The sequence below is a fragment of the Leopardus geoffroyi genome, chromosome B3 (genome assembly GCF_018350155.1).
Source record: "Leopardus geoffroyi isolate Oge1 chromosome B3, O.geoffroyi_Oge1_pat1.0, whole genome shotgun sequence".
Lineage (NCBI taxonomy): Eukaryota > Metazoa > Chordata > Mammalia > Carnivora > Felidae > Leopardus > Leopardus geoffroyi.
In genome coordinates, this window is record NC_059337.1 from 32,061,490 (window position 1) to 32,077,752 (window position 16,263).

The 16,263-nt window shown below is 54.2% G+C and overlaps 1 protein-coding gene across 1 annotated transcript in view; it reads right to left on the reverse strand.

Annotated features, from left to right (window-relative positions):
- Positions 1–13,870, reverse strand: part of LOC123583620 (coiled-coil domain-containing protein 33-like) — an 81,014-nt gene extending 67,144 nt beyond the window's left edge. Inside the window, exons 1-5 of the mRNA XM_045450791.1 lie at positions 13,475–13,870; positions 12,089–12,281; positions 9,420–11,259; positions 8,169–8,533; positions 7,722–7,850 (exon numbers count right to left, since the gene is read on the reverse strand). Of these exons, the coding sequence (XP_045306747.1) occupies positions 7,722–7,850; positions 8,169–8,533; positions 9,420–9,729 (804 nt within the window). The 5' untranslated portion in view covers positions 9,730–11,259; positions 12,089–12,281; positions 13,475–13,870. The remainder of the gene's footprint in view (positions 1–7,721; positions 7,851–8,168; positions 8,534–9,419; positions 11,260–12,088; positions 12,282–13,474) is intronic.
- Between the last annotated feature and the right edge of the window lie 2,393 nt (positions 13,871–16,263).

Below are 16,263 nucleotides of genomic sequence, written 5' to 3' on the forward strand. Positions count from 1 at the left end.
TTCCTGCTCCAGAAAATGGACATTATGAACGCTACCTTCCCACCTCCCAAGACCCATTTGATGCTTCAGTGGGCTTCGCAGGTTCCAACTTTGCAAGCCTGGCTCAGAGGCCTGGGAAAACAGGTGATAGCAGAGGGTTTGGGGGGCATGGAGCCAGTACCTGCCCTCCATTCCCTTGGCACCCCTGCAACTCCCCATCCCATGAACATGCTCTCCCCACTTCATCCCTTCTTCCCTCTGGCTGTTCCCACGCACACACCTCCACACTCCTGCTTCCACACCTTTGCTCACACTGTCCTCTCCACTTGAAAACCACGATCCTCAATCTCTCCCGGAATCCCACCCCTTCTTTGAGGCAGGGATCAGATGTTCCCCTGACATCTGTGAGGTGGGTTTTAACGAACCAAGCAATTTCCCACCCCCCTCCTCACCTGACCTCACAACCTTGCCATCAGTAGGCACTGCTCTGCCCATTGTACAGATGAGGAACTTGAGGCCCAGTTAAGTCAAGTGTTTTGCTCCAAGCTACACACACACAGCTCTCATGCAACTGAGAAATAGGGTCTTCTGCCTCCCACCAGAACTGGTTTTCCTATGGCAGACCGAATCCTTGATGACCACCCGGTCATGCCCATCACTTCCTCCCCAGGTCCCAGCAGCCCTCGCAGACAGCTTGGAGAGTCACTGTCCTCCAACTCCTCCTACTGCCTCTCCCCACCCAGCCTGACAGCTCCCCAAAGGTTGGGGGATACAGCGACCTTGTTTACTGCTGGGAGAATGGATGGCCAGACAGATGGATGGATGGACCGATGAACACCCTGGGCTCAGGGAGGTTGGGCCATTGGCCTCCAGGGCAGGCTATCAGATTCAGATGGAGGAGGGATATCCTCACTCATTCTCCATCTCTTGGGGGAGGGGGGTGGGGCTCTGTTAGCCTCAGCTGCTCCTGAGCCCAGGACCTCTGCAGAACCAGCCCAAGCCCAGGCTGGGATGTCTCAGTTGACAGGCCCAGGTCAGGGCTGGATGCCCATCAGTGTTCCTTCCCTGCCGCCCTCCCCCATCCACTGTTTTATTAAAGATCAGTTCTTACAGATTGGCTTCACATGGGGTTTTAATTTCACCTCATACATCACACATGCCATGTCCCCAAGTCTCTTTCTCCTCTGGTAGAGGCTGCACTGGGGCAGGGGTGGGGGGTGTTCTGTACAGAGAGATAAAGCCAGGAGGGTCCCAAGGAGGTACAGATCTGCATGTGGGAGGGTGTGTGACCCACGTGTGTCTATCAGTGAGTTGGTGTGAATCTCTCTTTGTGATGGGGAGGATCCCTGCCTGTCCAGGATGAGATGTGGTGGCTCTGTGTGTACCCGCACACCCAGGAGGGTGGCTGTGCTCAGGAGTGTCTGCTGGGGGCACATCCACCTTCCAGGGGTATAAGTGAAGGAGAAAAAAGGAAGACAACCATAAAACGCCACATGATTGGATCCTCCTGCCCCTCCCCCCTCCTTCTTTCACTGTGAAGGTAACTTCTGGAGATGAGAAGGCCACCATGGTTCCCTCCCCTGGGCTGGCTGGAAGGACATCAGAAGCAGGCACCCCCCTTCCGCTCCATATCCCCTTCACCAGACACATCTCTCCCTCCCTCCCTCTCTCTCTCTCTCTCTCTCTCTCTCACACACACACACACACACACACACACTCACACTCACTCACACAGACTCCAGAAGGTGTGAGTCAGCAGTAGCCCCTGGCTGGAGTGGGGGAAGGTGGAGATGGTGGGGGAAGGGCAGCAGGGCCATCTGGCACGCTCAGTTACAACAATCTGCTAATGGAGCTTCTTCCTCGACTAGCACCCAGGCTGGGCCAGCCTTCTCCACTCCAAAACCTGGGGGTCCCAGAGGGTGGGGCTCACAAGTTCCCATCACCCCTCCCCTGGGAGGCCGGCTAGGCAAAAGGAAGCAACCCTATTTTCTAGATGCAGAAACTGAGGCCCAGACCTATCAGTTTTGCCCAATACAGACATCTTAACTCATTACTAGAACAGCAAGCATTTATTCAACGCCTCCTGCAGGGCAGAGGCAACCGTAAGCTAGTTCATGTGTCTTTCCAGCAGTCGAGGACACAAGGATTGCTCTCCTCCATTTGACAGATGTGGAAATGGAGGCTGAGGGAAGTTATGTAATCTGCACAAGGCCACATAGCTACTAAATAAATGCTAGATACTGATCTGAACCCAGGTCCATCTGACCCCAGTATACCTGCCTCTCATTGTAAGCTGCCTGAATCCCAAACCTATTGTATACCCCATCCTGCCGAGCTCCAGACACTGATCCTGATGGCACCTCAAAGGCATATAGAGGTGACCTGGAAATCAGGCAGGGCAGGACTGAGGGACAGGCTTGGCAAGGACATAAATATGAGACCCCCCCAACTTATGCATGTTCAGGTTCTTATCTGCTATGTCCAGGGACCTCTGAGGTCTCTTTCAGAGGTCCCTGAGAGAGAAAATCTTTCAGTGCTACTGAAGAGGAAGAGGGGACATCAGGTGGCCTGCAGGGCAATTTGGTACATTTAGTTGACGGCCTTTCTCTTCCTGAGGGGGCTGGTCATGTCCTTGTCTCTGGGCCAGCACGGGCCAGCCCTGACTCTCCTGCCAACCTCAGCCCTCCATCACCGTGATGGGTCTGCATCCCTCCCTGCGTGGGTGACAGCGCTCTCCTGGAACGCCTTGACAGTGCCTTTGTTCCTCTGAAATAAAAGAAAATCGAGCTACAAAGGGAAACCTCAGGTAGCTTTTAACGGGGGCTCAGCTGCCTGAGGCAGAGTGTGTTTAAGCTGGAGGCTGTTGTCACAGGAGCAGAAGGGGGAGCTGCCTGCAGTCTCCCTCCCACCCCCACCCCCACTATCCCCATGATCAAGTTTACTTGAGGAAAAGGCTCTTCCAAATAGCATCCAAGGAGGAAATCAATGAAAATTGATAGAGAAATGTAAAGCAGCTGTCCGCTGTGCGCGCGCGCGCGCGCGCGTGTGTGTGTGTGTGTGTGTGTGTGCGCACACACACAGGCAGCAAAAGTGTGCTGCCTGGACCCAGGCTGACCTGCTTAGGGCCAAGAAGGCCAGGGGCTGGGAGTCACTCCAGCCGTGCTGCCAGAGGGGTGCTGGTGGCTGGGGGAGGGGCAGCCGCCAAGTCTCACTCGAGTTAAGAGAGAGATTAATATATTCAATCTGCTCAGGGTAATTGAGGGAACAATCGGAGTGTTTTTCTAAAGCCCATAAAACTGCCTCATTTGCAAGGAGGCGCTGACCTGCTCCAATCATCTGTATTTGCTGGAGCTCAGGAAGGGAGGAGGAGGGGCGACAGTATAGTCCCTATTCTGAAGGACTAGGGGACAGTAGCCTGGGAGGGGGCCAGCAGGCAGGGTCTAACCTGTTCTCACCTTTCCCACCTCCCACCTCTTAGTAGCATCCCAAGCACTGCCTTCTGGAGCCTCTGTTTCCCCACCTGTGAAATGGGCCATGGGCATCCTCCTCCAACAGGAGAGTGGGAGGGAGTGGCAGAAGGGGAGGCTTCTCTAGATGAGGCAAGCTGGCAGGGACACCAACAGTGTGGCACCGTGGTGAAGGCGTGTGAGCATAGAGGTGCCCAGCTCCCCCAGCCGGGCCAGCTCCCCACCCCCACCCTAAGATGAAACAGGCAGTAAAGTTAATGAAATCCACATTGTGTGCCTTTCTCCGCTTGAACCATTCCAGTCTCCAGGGCAATAGAAACAGCGTATGCAATAGCGAGCAATAAAAGGCACAATGAATTTAAAAGAGTGAAAGGGGAGGAGAGGGAAGACGTGGAGTGCACCGGCCGGAGGCAGTAAGCGGAAGGCCCGGTGCACAGGGCCAGAGCTCCGGCTGGCCGGAATGGGACCGGAGGGGATGGGGGTGGGGAACAAGGGAAAGGTATGGGGGAGAGGGACCGGGAGGCAGGGAACAAAGGGAGAGAGACGGAGCCAGAAGTTTAGGGACAGAGGGCAGAGGGGATGCCCCGGACCAGCCACCGCCAGCTCCGTTCCTCTCCACTTCTTGTTAATGAAAGCCCCCAGCCTGTCGGTGCCAAAGCCACAATCAGAAGCCACAGGCTTAGAGCCAGGTGCTCAGCATTTGGTGATTGCTTTATTAGCTTTTTCTTCTTTTTTTTCTCCCTCCGGGGCAAAAGGAAAAAAAAAAAAAAGGTGTTTTAAATGGAAAGAATAAGAAAAAAAGACCCTTGAAAGCGTCATTTAAAAGGCTCCTGGGGAACGGAATCGTTTCCATGAAACAAAACTGCGATTGTTTGGAAGAGGTAAATGCCGGGCTGGAGTGGGGGAGGGAGCCCCGACACCCTCCCCTCCCCCAGCTCCGGCTCCAGTGGGAGGATGCTCGCTTAATCGCTCGCTCAGAGAGTAAGGGAGCCCCCACGATGGCTCCCACAGCTACAAGCAAGGAATTTTCAAGTTCATGTTTCCAGAAATTTTATCACTGGGTATTTCCAGCCCAAGGTTTTGCTCTTAAACAGCTCTGCCTGTGGGAATTCGTCCTGAAACCTTCAGGATCTCTCAGAGAGGTCCAGTGAGGTGCCAGAAGGAATGTGGCCCCTGAGAACTCTGTGGCTCCAGGCTCCAGGCTGTGTTGTCCTCCCCTTGCCCTCCAACCCCCCCAGGGAAGAATGGAGCCAGAGTCACCCCAGCCAGCCCAGCAGCCAGACTGTGGCCTGCACCTTGCTGCTCCCCTCACCCCAGGGATGTTTTCTGCCCAGCACTGGACGGGCCACCCTCATTCTAGTCAGATAAACTCCCTCTTACCCTGGGGGAAGGAGAGCTGGGGGGTGTTGGGGTAGCACAGCCATGTGGCCTTAAACCTGCCAAGAAGATAAGGAGGTAACGTCAGGGGACAGGATGGGTCTGGTGGAGCCCTGCCCAGAAAGGAAGCCACTAAACACCCATGCAGCTGGTGGCAGGAAACCTGGTGCTGGCTCCCTCCCACGCACGGGAAACTTCCCTCTGTAGCCTCTGCCTGTGCACCCCAGTCCCCCATCCGTGGGTCAGGGGCCGACGGAGTGATCTCCATCCTGGAGTCTGACTGTACCTGCTGGAAACATCCATGGGGGATCTGCCCTTCATCACCATCAACCTCCACCCCCCAGCACACACACACAGGAGGAAACCTGAGACTTGGAGAAGGGAAGGTGTTCGTTGTCGGCGTAATGTTACTGTGGGGGAATTGATTGTTCCCGTGGAGTCTCTGGGATTCGGGACATGCTGTGACCAGCACTGGTGTGTCACTTTAGGGCTATGTATCCTGTGGGCCATGGCTGTGGAACACAATGGGTCAGAGTCAAAGTCAGTCACTGAAGCTCACTCAGAGGCCAGTCTCCTGCTGCCTAGTCATTATCATTGCATTCCTAACCCCCTTGCCCTCTGCCCGTGACGCCACACTTGAGTCCCACGAACATGATCAGTTCTGGTCTAAAAACTGACACACAGGGCGCCTGGGTGGCTCAGTTGGTTAAGCATCGACTCTTGGTTTCGGCTCAAGTCATGCATGAGTTCGAGTCTGGCATCAGGCTCTGCACTGGCAGTGCGGAGCCTGCTTGGGATATTCTCTCTCTCTCTCTCTCTCTCTCTCTCTCTGCCCCTCCCCTGCTTGCACTCTCCGTCTCTCAAAACAATAAATAAACATTAAAAAGAAAAAAACCCTGACACACAAATTGAACAATTTACGAGCTCACAATACAGTCGTAAATGGAATAGATTCATTGGTTCACATGCCTGAGGCATACAGGACTGAAGATAGTCTGGAAGGAACAAAATCCATGCAGAACAGGCCTCCTGGAGGAGGTGACCTTGAGTCTACCCCTTTGCGTCCAAAGCCCAGAAATCCATTCCTGGCCCTGAACTGCATGCAATGAATGCAGTCTCCTTTCTCCAACCTTCTGGATCATGGTCTCTTCTCACCATCTCACCCTACCCCCACTTTCAGATGTCTTTCTCCTCCTCCTCAGTTGACAGCCAAGGAGAGCTGGGTGAAGTCCTTCCCTCTAGGGCTCCATTTTCTCCATCTGCACAGAGGGGAGGGAGGATGGTTTCGAGGGTCCCTGTGGCTCTAGGCTACATGCACTTCCCCAGGGAGCTGGCCACAGGCATGCTGCCCCAGCCCCAGTGTGGAGCCTCTAAGTCTCAGTTCCAGAAAGGTGTTCGCTGCATTATCTGTTCCCTACCAGTTTCCTGACCCTGTCGTCAGGGTTGTGATTGCTGACCCCCCAGGAGGGAAGCTATTTTCCTCTCCCTTGAAAGCCATTTTCTTGTCTTGGTAGAAGCAGACATCTGACACTTTAAGAGGGAGAATGGCAGGGAGATGATGGCATTAAATAACAGAAATTAGAGCTGCTGAGGATGGCTCAGCCACCCCGAGGCCCCCCTTCCCTGCAGCAGCCGCCCCATCACATGCATTCAGGGCTGCAGCCTGCAAGCTGTCTGCAAGGCCCGGCCTCTCAGCAGTCACAGAGAGCAGGGGACTGCTTCTCCCTGAGTTCTGAGGCTCTTGTGTGTGTATGCAGTCCTGTGACAAACTAGGACAGAGGGGCCAGGGCCCCAAAGTCAGGGAGCTTGCTTGCAGCCTGAGAGAGCAGAATGTCACCGAGAAACCGGGGGAGCTCCAACTCCCTCACAAGCACCCAGGGCATCCTCAGCCTCCCCGGCACACAGCCCTGGGCATACAATAGGCGGTCAAAAGTATTTGTTAATAGACTGGTGAATGAATGGCTGAACAGGGGCCAAAGTGGTCCACATAACGGGCTGAGACCTGGCAAGAGAAACTGGCCCCTGGGTTCCTTTCAATCTTCCTGGCACATGCCAGCAGGTCACATTGTATCTTTCTCCTGCATCAACGGTCTCCCCCTTTGCCTCCCGAATTGAATAGCCACCTAGCTCTTCTGCCATCGTACCCTGATTCCCTCCACTTTCCCTGGCCCATCAGCCCTCCCCGAGCCTGATCAGCCCACCACCTGGGCTCTGCTAAAGCCCCAGGCCGATGCACTGCCCGGGAGAGGGGCTGCAGGAAAACCCAACCACCTTCAGCTCCAGGCTTAGCTCAGTCTCCTGTTGCCACTGAAACCCCTTCCTTCTCCTCAGGCAGCTTATTCTAGTCTCTCCGCCTGGAATACCTTCCCCAAAGCCCAGAATTGACATCCTGAAATCTCACCCACCTAGCACAGGGTCTGACAGGGTCAGCGCCTAACCAACGTTTGATGGCTGAATGAATGGGTAAATGAGTGATGAACAAATAAACGAGAGACTCATCTCCAATAACATCTCTTTTGAGGAGCCTTTGTGAGGCTCCAAAATCTGACCTGCACACTCCCTCACCAGAGTGCCCCTTCCAGCACATGGCTTCCAGGACTGCATGATGCCCACACTGTGCCCACCGTCTTTAAGCTGGGTGGCACCATGAGCTCCAGGACTGACCTAGCTTTGGATTCCGTGCACGACTGTACACTAAGTTCCCCAGGAAATGTTGTTGGTATTAAATGGACTCAAGCATCCTCGGGGATGATCCTCAGTTTCTCCACCCATGATATGGGCTGCCAGCTTCCACCTACACTGGCTTTGAGGCCCACCAGACACACTGCCCGGCTGCCAAACACGACCATACTGGGAAACCCTCCTTCAGCTTGTACAAGGACCAGCAGACTCTCTTACTTGGGTCCGAGGCTGCCAGAATCCTGGTTCAGGGCTGAGTCCCTCCTGGCCGTGGTGGGAGCTGGAGGGGCTTGAAGGGGGACACACACAGACTTCTGTCTCCTGGTCACTTCGGGCATCTCTCAAAACCTGGTGACAACGCGTGAGATTGAGTTTGCGGAATGAAGGGTCTCGGGGACACTTACCCACTGGGCAAAAGACATCCCACCCCGTGGTGTCCCTGCCCTGTGTGGGCTTTGCTCTATTTTTCTGTCATCCCCTTCAGACTGGGGGTGACCTGCCTCCATTCTCAGACTGCACGTTCCCCAGAACTGAATGAGGCCACCCTGGGAAGTTCTGTTGCTCAGTTCGGGATTTGGGGACACCCAGGCTTATCAGAGGCTCTGGGTCTTCTCACTGGGGAAGCAGTGATGCCAGAAGCTGAGCGGGGTCCCAGGGAACACCCACCTGCAGCCTGGGCAGCCGGGGCTCTGGGCGTGATGACACGGGTCCTGACTGGCCGGCCCCCGGAGGGCAGTTTGGGGCTGGAGGCTGAGGGGCCCGGTGCTCGCGGAAGGCCACGCTGTAGGTCAGGCCCCCGCAGTGGCGGGTCGTGGGGTCCGCGCTGGCGCGCAGCAGGGCCAGGCTGCCGCAGTAGCGGTACAGGTCCTCGTGCTCCCGCGCCCACAGGTTCATGCGGGGCTGGTCCGGGCGCGGGAAGACCGGGAAGATGGCCTCGCCCACTCGCTGGGCGGGGTGTCCCGAGGCCCCGCCCAGTCGCAGCGCCTCAACGCGCAGCTGCGCGTCGTGCTGCCAGTCGTTCTTGCAGAACCCTGGCGGGCGGGGTAAAGTGGGGGGTGTGGGGTGGGGGACACATGGGCTCAGGGACGGTGTCTGGGGTCTCCCTGCCTCCCCCGGGGGGTGGAGATGACTGGCAGGGCCCTCAGGAAACCTGGCGGGACTGCCCTTTGGCTGGAAGCTAAGAGGCTTGGCTAAGATTTCCCTGCGGTTGACACCTCTAGGGCCCCTCACTTTACCGATGTGGGGATGGGACGGCTCTTACTCGGGTACATGGTCCTGTATAAGGCCACGTGGAGGGAACAGTGCAACCTGTCCTTGATCTTTGGCCACCTGAAGGCCTCGGACTTGGTTTCTGCATTCCCTCACATCTCTCCTCCTCTAGGTAGCCTGCCTAGATGGCCTCACAGTCAAGGTGTGGATCTTCTCCTTCTAGATCACTTAACTATTCTCTGCTTGAGATTCCTGCCTCTCTACCTAGTCTGGAAGCTTCCTGAAGGCCAGACCGGGTCTCCACCTCCCTGTCCACCCCCATGCCCACAGTCCAGTGGTGCTCAGCCTGGGGACTCAGGGCACTGGGATTTAACATTACTCAGTATGACATCCGGCAGGATTGTGCCCAAACCTGCTGTGCGCTTAGCTCTTGTAAATTTACAAAGCCACTCCTCATGTGTCCTTTCATTTCTTCCTCACCCAAAACCCTGTGTTCAACATCAGTGTCCCATGTCACACGGAAGGAGTCAAGGGCTCACTGAGGGCCAGCATTTGCCCAAGATCACACAGGCTGAGCTTTGGGATCCAGTCTAGAGTTTTGACCCTGCCCCTCCCAGTTTCCCTGAGGCTCCCTGGGGTCCCTGATAGGGGCTGAGGCAGGAGTTACAGGGTCCTTCTCTCCCCCCAGCCACTACCCTTACTTCATACCTTTGGGCAAAGTAAAGACAAACTTGTTCCCGGTAAGGGCGAGGTTCTGGCCAGGATCCTGCTGCTCAATGACGTCGGTGACAGCAGAGCAGGTAGGGAGGGGGTCCCCATCATTTACCTGCAACAGTACCCCAGCCCCAGAGCCGGCCTGCAGGGGGTTCTCAGCTGTAAGCCGCAGGGCATATCTGCCCTCCTCATTAAACCCCACACTCAAGACTTCGAACTCCAGATCCAGCTCCTTCTCCTCGGCCTTCAGCCTCTGGTATTGCAGGGATGCAGGAACCCAGGGTTCAGGCCCCCTGAAGGCCATGGTCTTGCCAGGGACTAACCCCCAAGCTGAGCACTGCCCCCTCACTCCCACAGCCCCAGCCTGGGCCCCTTACGAAAGCCTGTACGCCGGGCTCGCTGGGCTATACCTCACCCCTCTCTGTTTGTTTGAGGAGAAACCAGGTAACAAGCCAGGAAGCTGGGCCTGTCCTGGGGAACAAAGGCTGCCATTGATCCCACCCTTTTAGCATTTGGTCATTCAACAAATATTTACTGAGCATCTAATGTGTGCCAGGCATTATTTTAGACGTTTGGAATACAGCAGTGAACCAAATGAAGGTTCCTACCCTCCTGAAGCTTCTCTTCTAGTGGGGGAGGGAGGCTGGGACCCCACTGGGAGGCTGGTATAAAAATAGACACTAAATATGGAAAATCAGTAAATTATAACATATGCTAGAAGATAAGTTCTGTGGAAAAATTAGCGCAGGGTCAGGGATGAGGAGTCCTGGCGTGGGTAGGGGGTAATCAGGACTTCCCATTGTCCAGAGAAACTGTCTCCACATGCCTATTCATTCCCAGGAGTTGTTGAGTTGGGTGGGTGAGAGGGTCTCAAAGGAAAAGGGACAGCATTTGTTCTCTGGGAGCATGGCCTTAGCACCTGCTTCCGGAACCAATTTACCTTCACAATCAAAACTCACAATATGGGGCACAGCTTCACTTTACAGACACCCCAAAGCTTCTCACACCAAAGAGTTGTCAAGCTGGAACCCATCCTTCCCGATGCCGATACCCGAAAAGAAAAGGGAAATTCTGAACACTCCTCGGTAAGAACCGTCTCTCTACCGTCACCACCACCACCATGACCATCTCTGCTGTCATCACCATCCCCACCATCCCTCCATCTTCGCCTCCGGTATCATCATCATCATCATCATCATCATCATCATCATCATCATCATCCATGATACTCTTCATTGAACAGCAGGCACTCTACGTGGCTCCATGACGTAGATATAATCATTCCCATTTTACAAATGAAGAGTCTGAGGCTGAGAGAATCTCAGATTACACAGCTAGTAAGAAGCTGAGCTGAGATCTGTATCTATACCTACACTTTCCCCTACTAACATGTCCTGGGACTGGCTCAAAGATTGAAATTCATACTACCAGGGGCTGCTGTGTCCCAACACCGGAGAAGTACAGTTCTACAGTTCTGAGTCCAAAAAGCACATTTACGGGTAGCATAGATTTCATTTAAGAGTTCATTTGAATTCACCTTGATTGGAACGCATTATTTTCATAAAGTAGGAGATAACCAGATGGTATTGGCCAGCCCCACTAAGGGTCCCAATGTATGTGGTATGCTTCCTCTGCAATGATTAAAAATCCGTTTCTTCAGTTCCCCCAAGGAGAAACTGAGTCAAAGAGGGTTTAGAAGACCAGAGTTCCAGTCACCTGATTTGCACATGAACTTGAGCAGGTCCCTTTCCCTCTCTGGGTGTCGGTGGCCCCATCCGTACCATAAGTGTGAATTGGGTGGTAAGTCTTCCCACAGCTGTGGTGGCCTGAGACTCTGTAAGTTGTTTCGGGAAAGGCCATTTAGGGAAGAGGGTGGGTGGCCTCGGCCACCCGGGAACCTTTGCCTGCATAGCTGGGCCTGACCCACCAGCCTGGGTCCAGAGGCCATGACTTGCCCCTGCTCAGTCTAAGGTCTTGGAGATTCAGTGATTCAATTGAAGCAGCTCTCTTCCCTTACATGTTTGAAGTGACCCCAAGAGACATTACAAGATGGGAGTCACTCCCTTCTGCCCTGGGGGCAACCTCTGTGCACGCCCATGCAAGCAGGCCCCATGCATACTCCTAGTCCAGTTGGCCATGTTGGTCTCAGCATGGTTTGAGGGCCCTTGACCTCTCCACTTTCTGGCCTCCCCTCCCCAACTCAGTCCCTGGGGAAGGCTGTGTGTGTGTGTGTGTGTGTGTGTGTGTGTGTGCATGTGTATAGTTACCTTTTAAAATTGTGGTCAAATATACATAAAGTTTACCATCTTAACCATTTCTAAGTGTGTTTAGTAGTGTTAAGTACATTCACATTATCGTGCAACCAAACTCCAGAATTCTTCTCATCTTATAAAACTGAAACTCTACACCCATGAAACAACTCCCCATTCCTCCCTCCCTCCAACTCCTGGCAACCACCATTCTACTTTTTGTGTCTATGAATGTGGCTACTCCAGGCACCTCACAGAAGGGGAATCACACATTGTTTGTCCTTTTGTGCCTGGTTTATTTCACTTAGCAGAAGGTCTTGGGAAGGCTCACTTTTGCCCCAGGCCAGGCCTGCCCTGACTCCCCTGCCTGCCTTTGCTGGTGCTGTTTCCTCCGCCCCAGTAGCCCCGCCACACCTGGTGTCACCCTGGGTGTCCTGCGGACCAGCTAAAAGCCTCTTCCTCTGGAGCCGGGTCAGTGATTCCCTCCTCTGCCCCACTCTGCACCTTCCTCTTCTGGCTCAAGTGGTGACTTTGCCATACTCGACTGAGTATTTCTTCAGGGATCATGTCTGTGTGTCCAGGCCAGGGCTGAGCAAGGGATAGGTACCTGGGGGACCATTAAAGCATGAATGAATGAATGAACGAATGCATGAACAAATGAGTGAAAGGACAAATGAATCGATGGACAAGCCCGACCCAGCTTTTGCTTGTACAGAAAATCATACGAAGTGGTTCTTTTGGCTACTTCATCTGGATCCCATTTGTGAGAAGTGAAGACCATTTTGGGCTTTTGACTCACACTTGGACTCAGAGATGCATTCTGGTGCCTCACTGCAGGCTGGCGCCCAGGAGGGAGGGCAGGGGGGTAAGTGGCAGGGCAGGACACAGTGGGTCCTAATGGTCAGGCTTCTCTGGGCCTGGCCTCAGTTCCACCAAGTCTGGAAACCTCAGTGAATTTTAGCAGGTCAGGGCTGGATAGCACTCCCATTTTATGGATAGAAAAATTGAGCCCAGGGTAGCAGACCATGACCAGATCCCTGCTCCCTTCCCAGGATTCTCTCCACTCCCCAGCTGCCTCCCTGATTCAGCCTTCTGTGGTTTTCAAAAGATTTAAACAGCAGGCAGAGGCCTGGCTCCCACAGGAGTCAGGAAGGGGCAGGGTGTGGGTGAGGAGGAGAGAGGCAGCAGTGCTGACTTCCAAACTGCCCTCCTCGGCCCAGCATGAGAGGCCTTAATGGAACCCTCCAGTCTTCTTTCTTCCCTGAAAGAATGGCCACTCAGAGGCCACTGGCTTTGTCTGGAAGAGCTTGGCCTGTAATTAGCCCACCCCAGAGGGCCCCTTCCTGCTTCCCACAATGGCTCCTTTCATCCTCCCTTGTTGACACCCCCCATGGCTCCTGTGGGCCCTCAGACCCCCACCTCTATCCCCAAGGAGCCACCTCCAGCCCCCCGCCCCCTGACTCCTGGTCTCTGCTCAGAGCCGAATCCTCCCAGTGGGAACATCTGTGAGTTCCTGGATCTTCCCAATAGTGCTGGCACAGTTATCCCCTTCTACAGATGGGGAAACAGAGGCTCAGAGAGGTCAGGTAAGGGAGTGGAGGGGTGGAGCTGGACCTCAGGCCTCCTGATTCCCAGGCCAGTATGGTCACATGGTCATCACTCCTCCACCCCGGGACTTCAGCACCCAGCCTCTCTCCCGCGGCCTCTCCCCCAAACCCTCTGAGTGGAACAGTCTCCACACCCCACTCCTTTCAAGCCCACAGCGCCAAAAGCCGCGGGGTGACAGAATCATAGACTCACGCTGGTAAAGTGAAGCATGGCAGCCAGCCTCCCTCCCTGGCACAGATAGGAAAACAGGCCCAGAGCGGGATAGAGCTTCTCTTGTGGTCACTCAGTAGCTGGTAGAGGCAAAATTAGAAGTTTGGTCTCTTCCCTCCACTGATTGTGGGGGGTCAGGGCTGGGACCTGGCTGCCGTAACACTCTCCCCTCTGAGTGGTGCGTCTGATCCAGTCCCCACACCTCCATCAGGCTGTGTGTGTCCTTCCCCTCCTGGCCTCCCACTCCAGCTCTGGTGCGGAACGCTGGCAGGAGAATCTTGGGTCATCCCTACAGCCCTCTAGCTCTGGCCTTCTGCTGAGTGGGAGCTGGGGCTGTGCCCGTGACCCCTGGGCTCACGTGACAGCTCCTCTCTGCCAGCCTTGGCTCAGAAAGGATAAACCTCCTGAGGTAGCAGGAAGGAGAGGGTTCTAGTCTCTCTTGCTGCCTCAGGGACAGCACCGACGACCTTTGCCCTTCCATGCTCCTAGTCGCTCGGCTGTTCTACTGGCTCTGAGGACTCAAACTCCTGAGCCAGCCTCCTTGGGGGTCCTACAGACTCTGGGGGTTCGGAGACCAGCGCCAGTCCTCCCCCCGGCCCTGGAGGCAGATAGGGCAGGTAAGCGGGGAGGGAGAGACAGGAGCTGGCAGGGGCAGTGCCAGGCTAGCTCACCACAAGGCCAAGGGAGGGTGCCGCCTAAAACCTTCAGGAGGAGAGATAAACTTCACAATCAGATGTAGAGACAGGGAGGCAGAGAGGGAAACGAAACAAAGAGCAGGAAAGGGGAATAGAAAAGGGAAAGAGAGAGGAGAGAGACACACAGAGACTGACAGAGAGTGAGGCAGAGACAGAGAGTGAGAAGGAGAGAGAAAGATGGGGGACAGAGAGACTGAGTCAGACACCGTGAGAGTGGGAGAGAGAGAGAGAGAGAGAGAGAGAGAGACAATAACAGGGGTGGAAAGAGAGACTGACGGGCAGGGACAGACAGGCAACAGAAGGACGAGGAGACAGAAGGAGAGAAAAAGAGAAAGGAGATACTGACAGACAGACCCACCAGTAGGCACCAGTGGGTAGAGGTTCTTCTGTATTCTCATCAGACACAATGCTGAGAGCTGTGTCTCGAGCCAGCCACTTAACCGACTCTGAGGGCCTTTGCCCAACCCCAGGGACTGGGTTCCAGATGGGGTCCCCCAGTCACAGCAGGGAGCAGAGTCCAAGCTCTGGAAAGGGAGGTTTCTGGGCAAAGAGCTGTGAGCTCTGTATTTGCGTGGGGGTGTCGGGGGAGAGAGGATTTCTGGCAAAACTTCTCCTCGCTCAGCCACTGCCCCTGACATCATGTGGCCTCTCTGGGCCTCAGTTTCCTCTGGATGTGATGGTGAATATGGGTAAAGCAGGAGTCTCTGAGATCTCCTCCAGCCCTAAGATCTGGCCTTAGCTCAGGCTCTTTCTTTGCAGCTAATTTACTGCTCTATCCTAGTTAACTCATGACCTTGGACTAACTCATAGTCCAAGATGGTGGCTTGAGATCCAGCCATCACAACTGCATTTCCGCCAGCTGGAGGGAGGAGGAAGTAAAGAAAACATCTCTCTTTTAAAATTTTTTTTTCAACGTTTATTTATTTTTGGGACAGAGAGAGACAGAGTATGAACGGGGGAGGGGCAGAGAGAGAGGGAGACACAGAATCGGAAACAGGCTCCAGGCTCTGAGCCATCAGCCCATAGCCTGACGCGGGGCTCGAACTCACGGACCGCGAGATCGTGACCTGGCTGAAGTCGGACGCTTAACCGACTGCGCCACCCAGGCGCCCCAACATCTCTCTTTTAAAGAACACCTCCTTTGGGAAGTTGTGGCCAACACTTTTTTTTTCTAGCTCATTGGCCTGTATTTAGTTTCAGGTCTGCATCTAAACTTCAAGACAGGCTGGGGAATGTGCCATACTAGGCTGGGGACAGAATCCATTTCACAGAGCTCAATGATGCCTTCACAGCTCCTCTCTCACAGCAGGCTTCAATACAGCCTTACAATGTTTTCCTTTTGCTTACTAGGTAGATAGATAGATAGATAGATAGATGATAGATTTCAAGCAAGTGAAAATCCCCCTTCATTTCCCCACAGTCTTCCCTCACCCAAGTGTGACCACGGTGAACAGCTTACTGCATGTCTGCTAGATTCATTTTTTAAGGTATTTACAGACACACACACACACACACACACACACACACACACACACACACACACATATGTGCACATACCCGGCTTAAAGGAGCATAGAATGGGATCGTGATTTAGGTATTGCTCAGCAACTTGCATTCATGATCATTATACTCGTCCCTATGTCTCGGAGGTCCCACCATGCCAGTCCAGGAAGAAGCACCTCACTCTTTGTGACCGACGATAGTACCTTACTGTACCGACTTAGCAAAGCTCGTCGATGGATGTTGAGCTCGTTGCCAAGTTGTACAGTATGACCCGCCTTGGGCATCTTCCCTGCATATGTACACCAATGTTCTTTGAGGATAGATTCCCGAAAATGGGCCAGAAGTTAATTCTCTCTGTGTTGTAGTTTACCCCTTTCTATGTAAAATCTCTTCTCACTGCTGTGCCCCCTCTGTCTGGGGTCGTCACTGTCATGGAAGCCAATCTCACGTCCTAAAGCCTGTGTTCCTTAGGCTGCCCCACCCTTTTATTGACTGGACCCCCTTCTCCTTCAGGGAGGTGAAGGTGTCTCCCCAGGGATCCTTCCCCTGGGAATTTAGGGCTCTGCTTCCGGT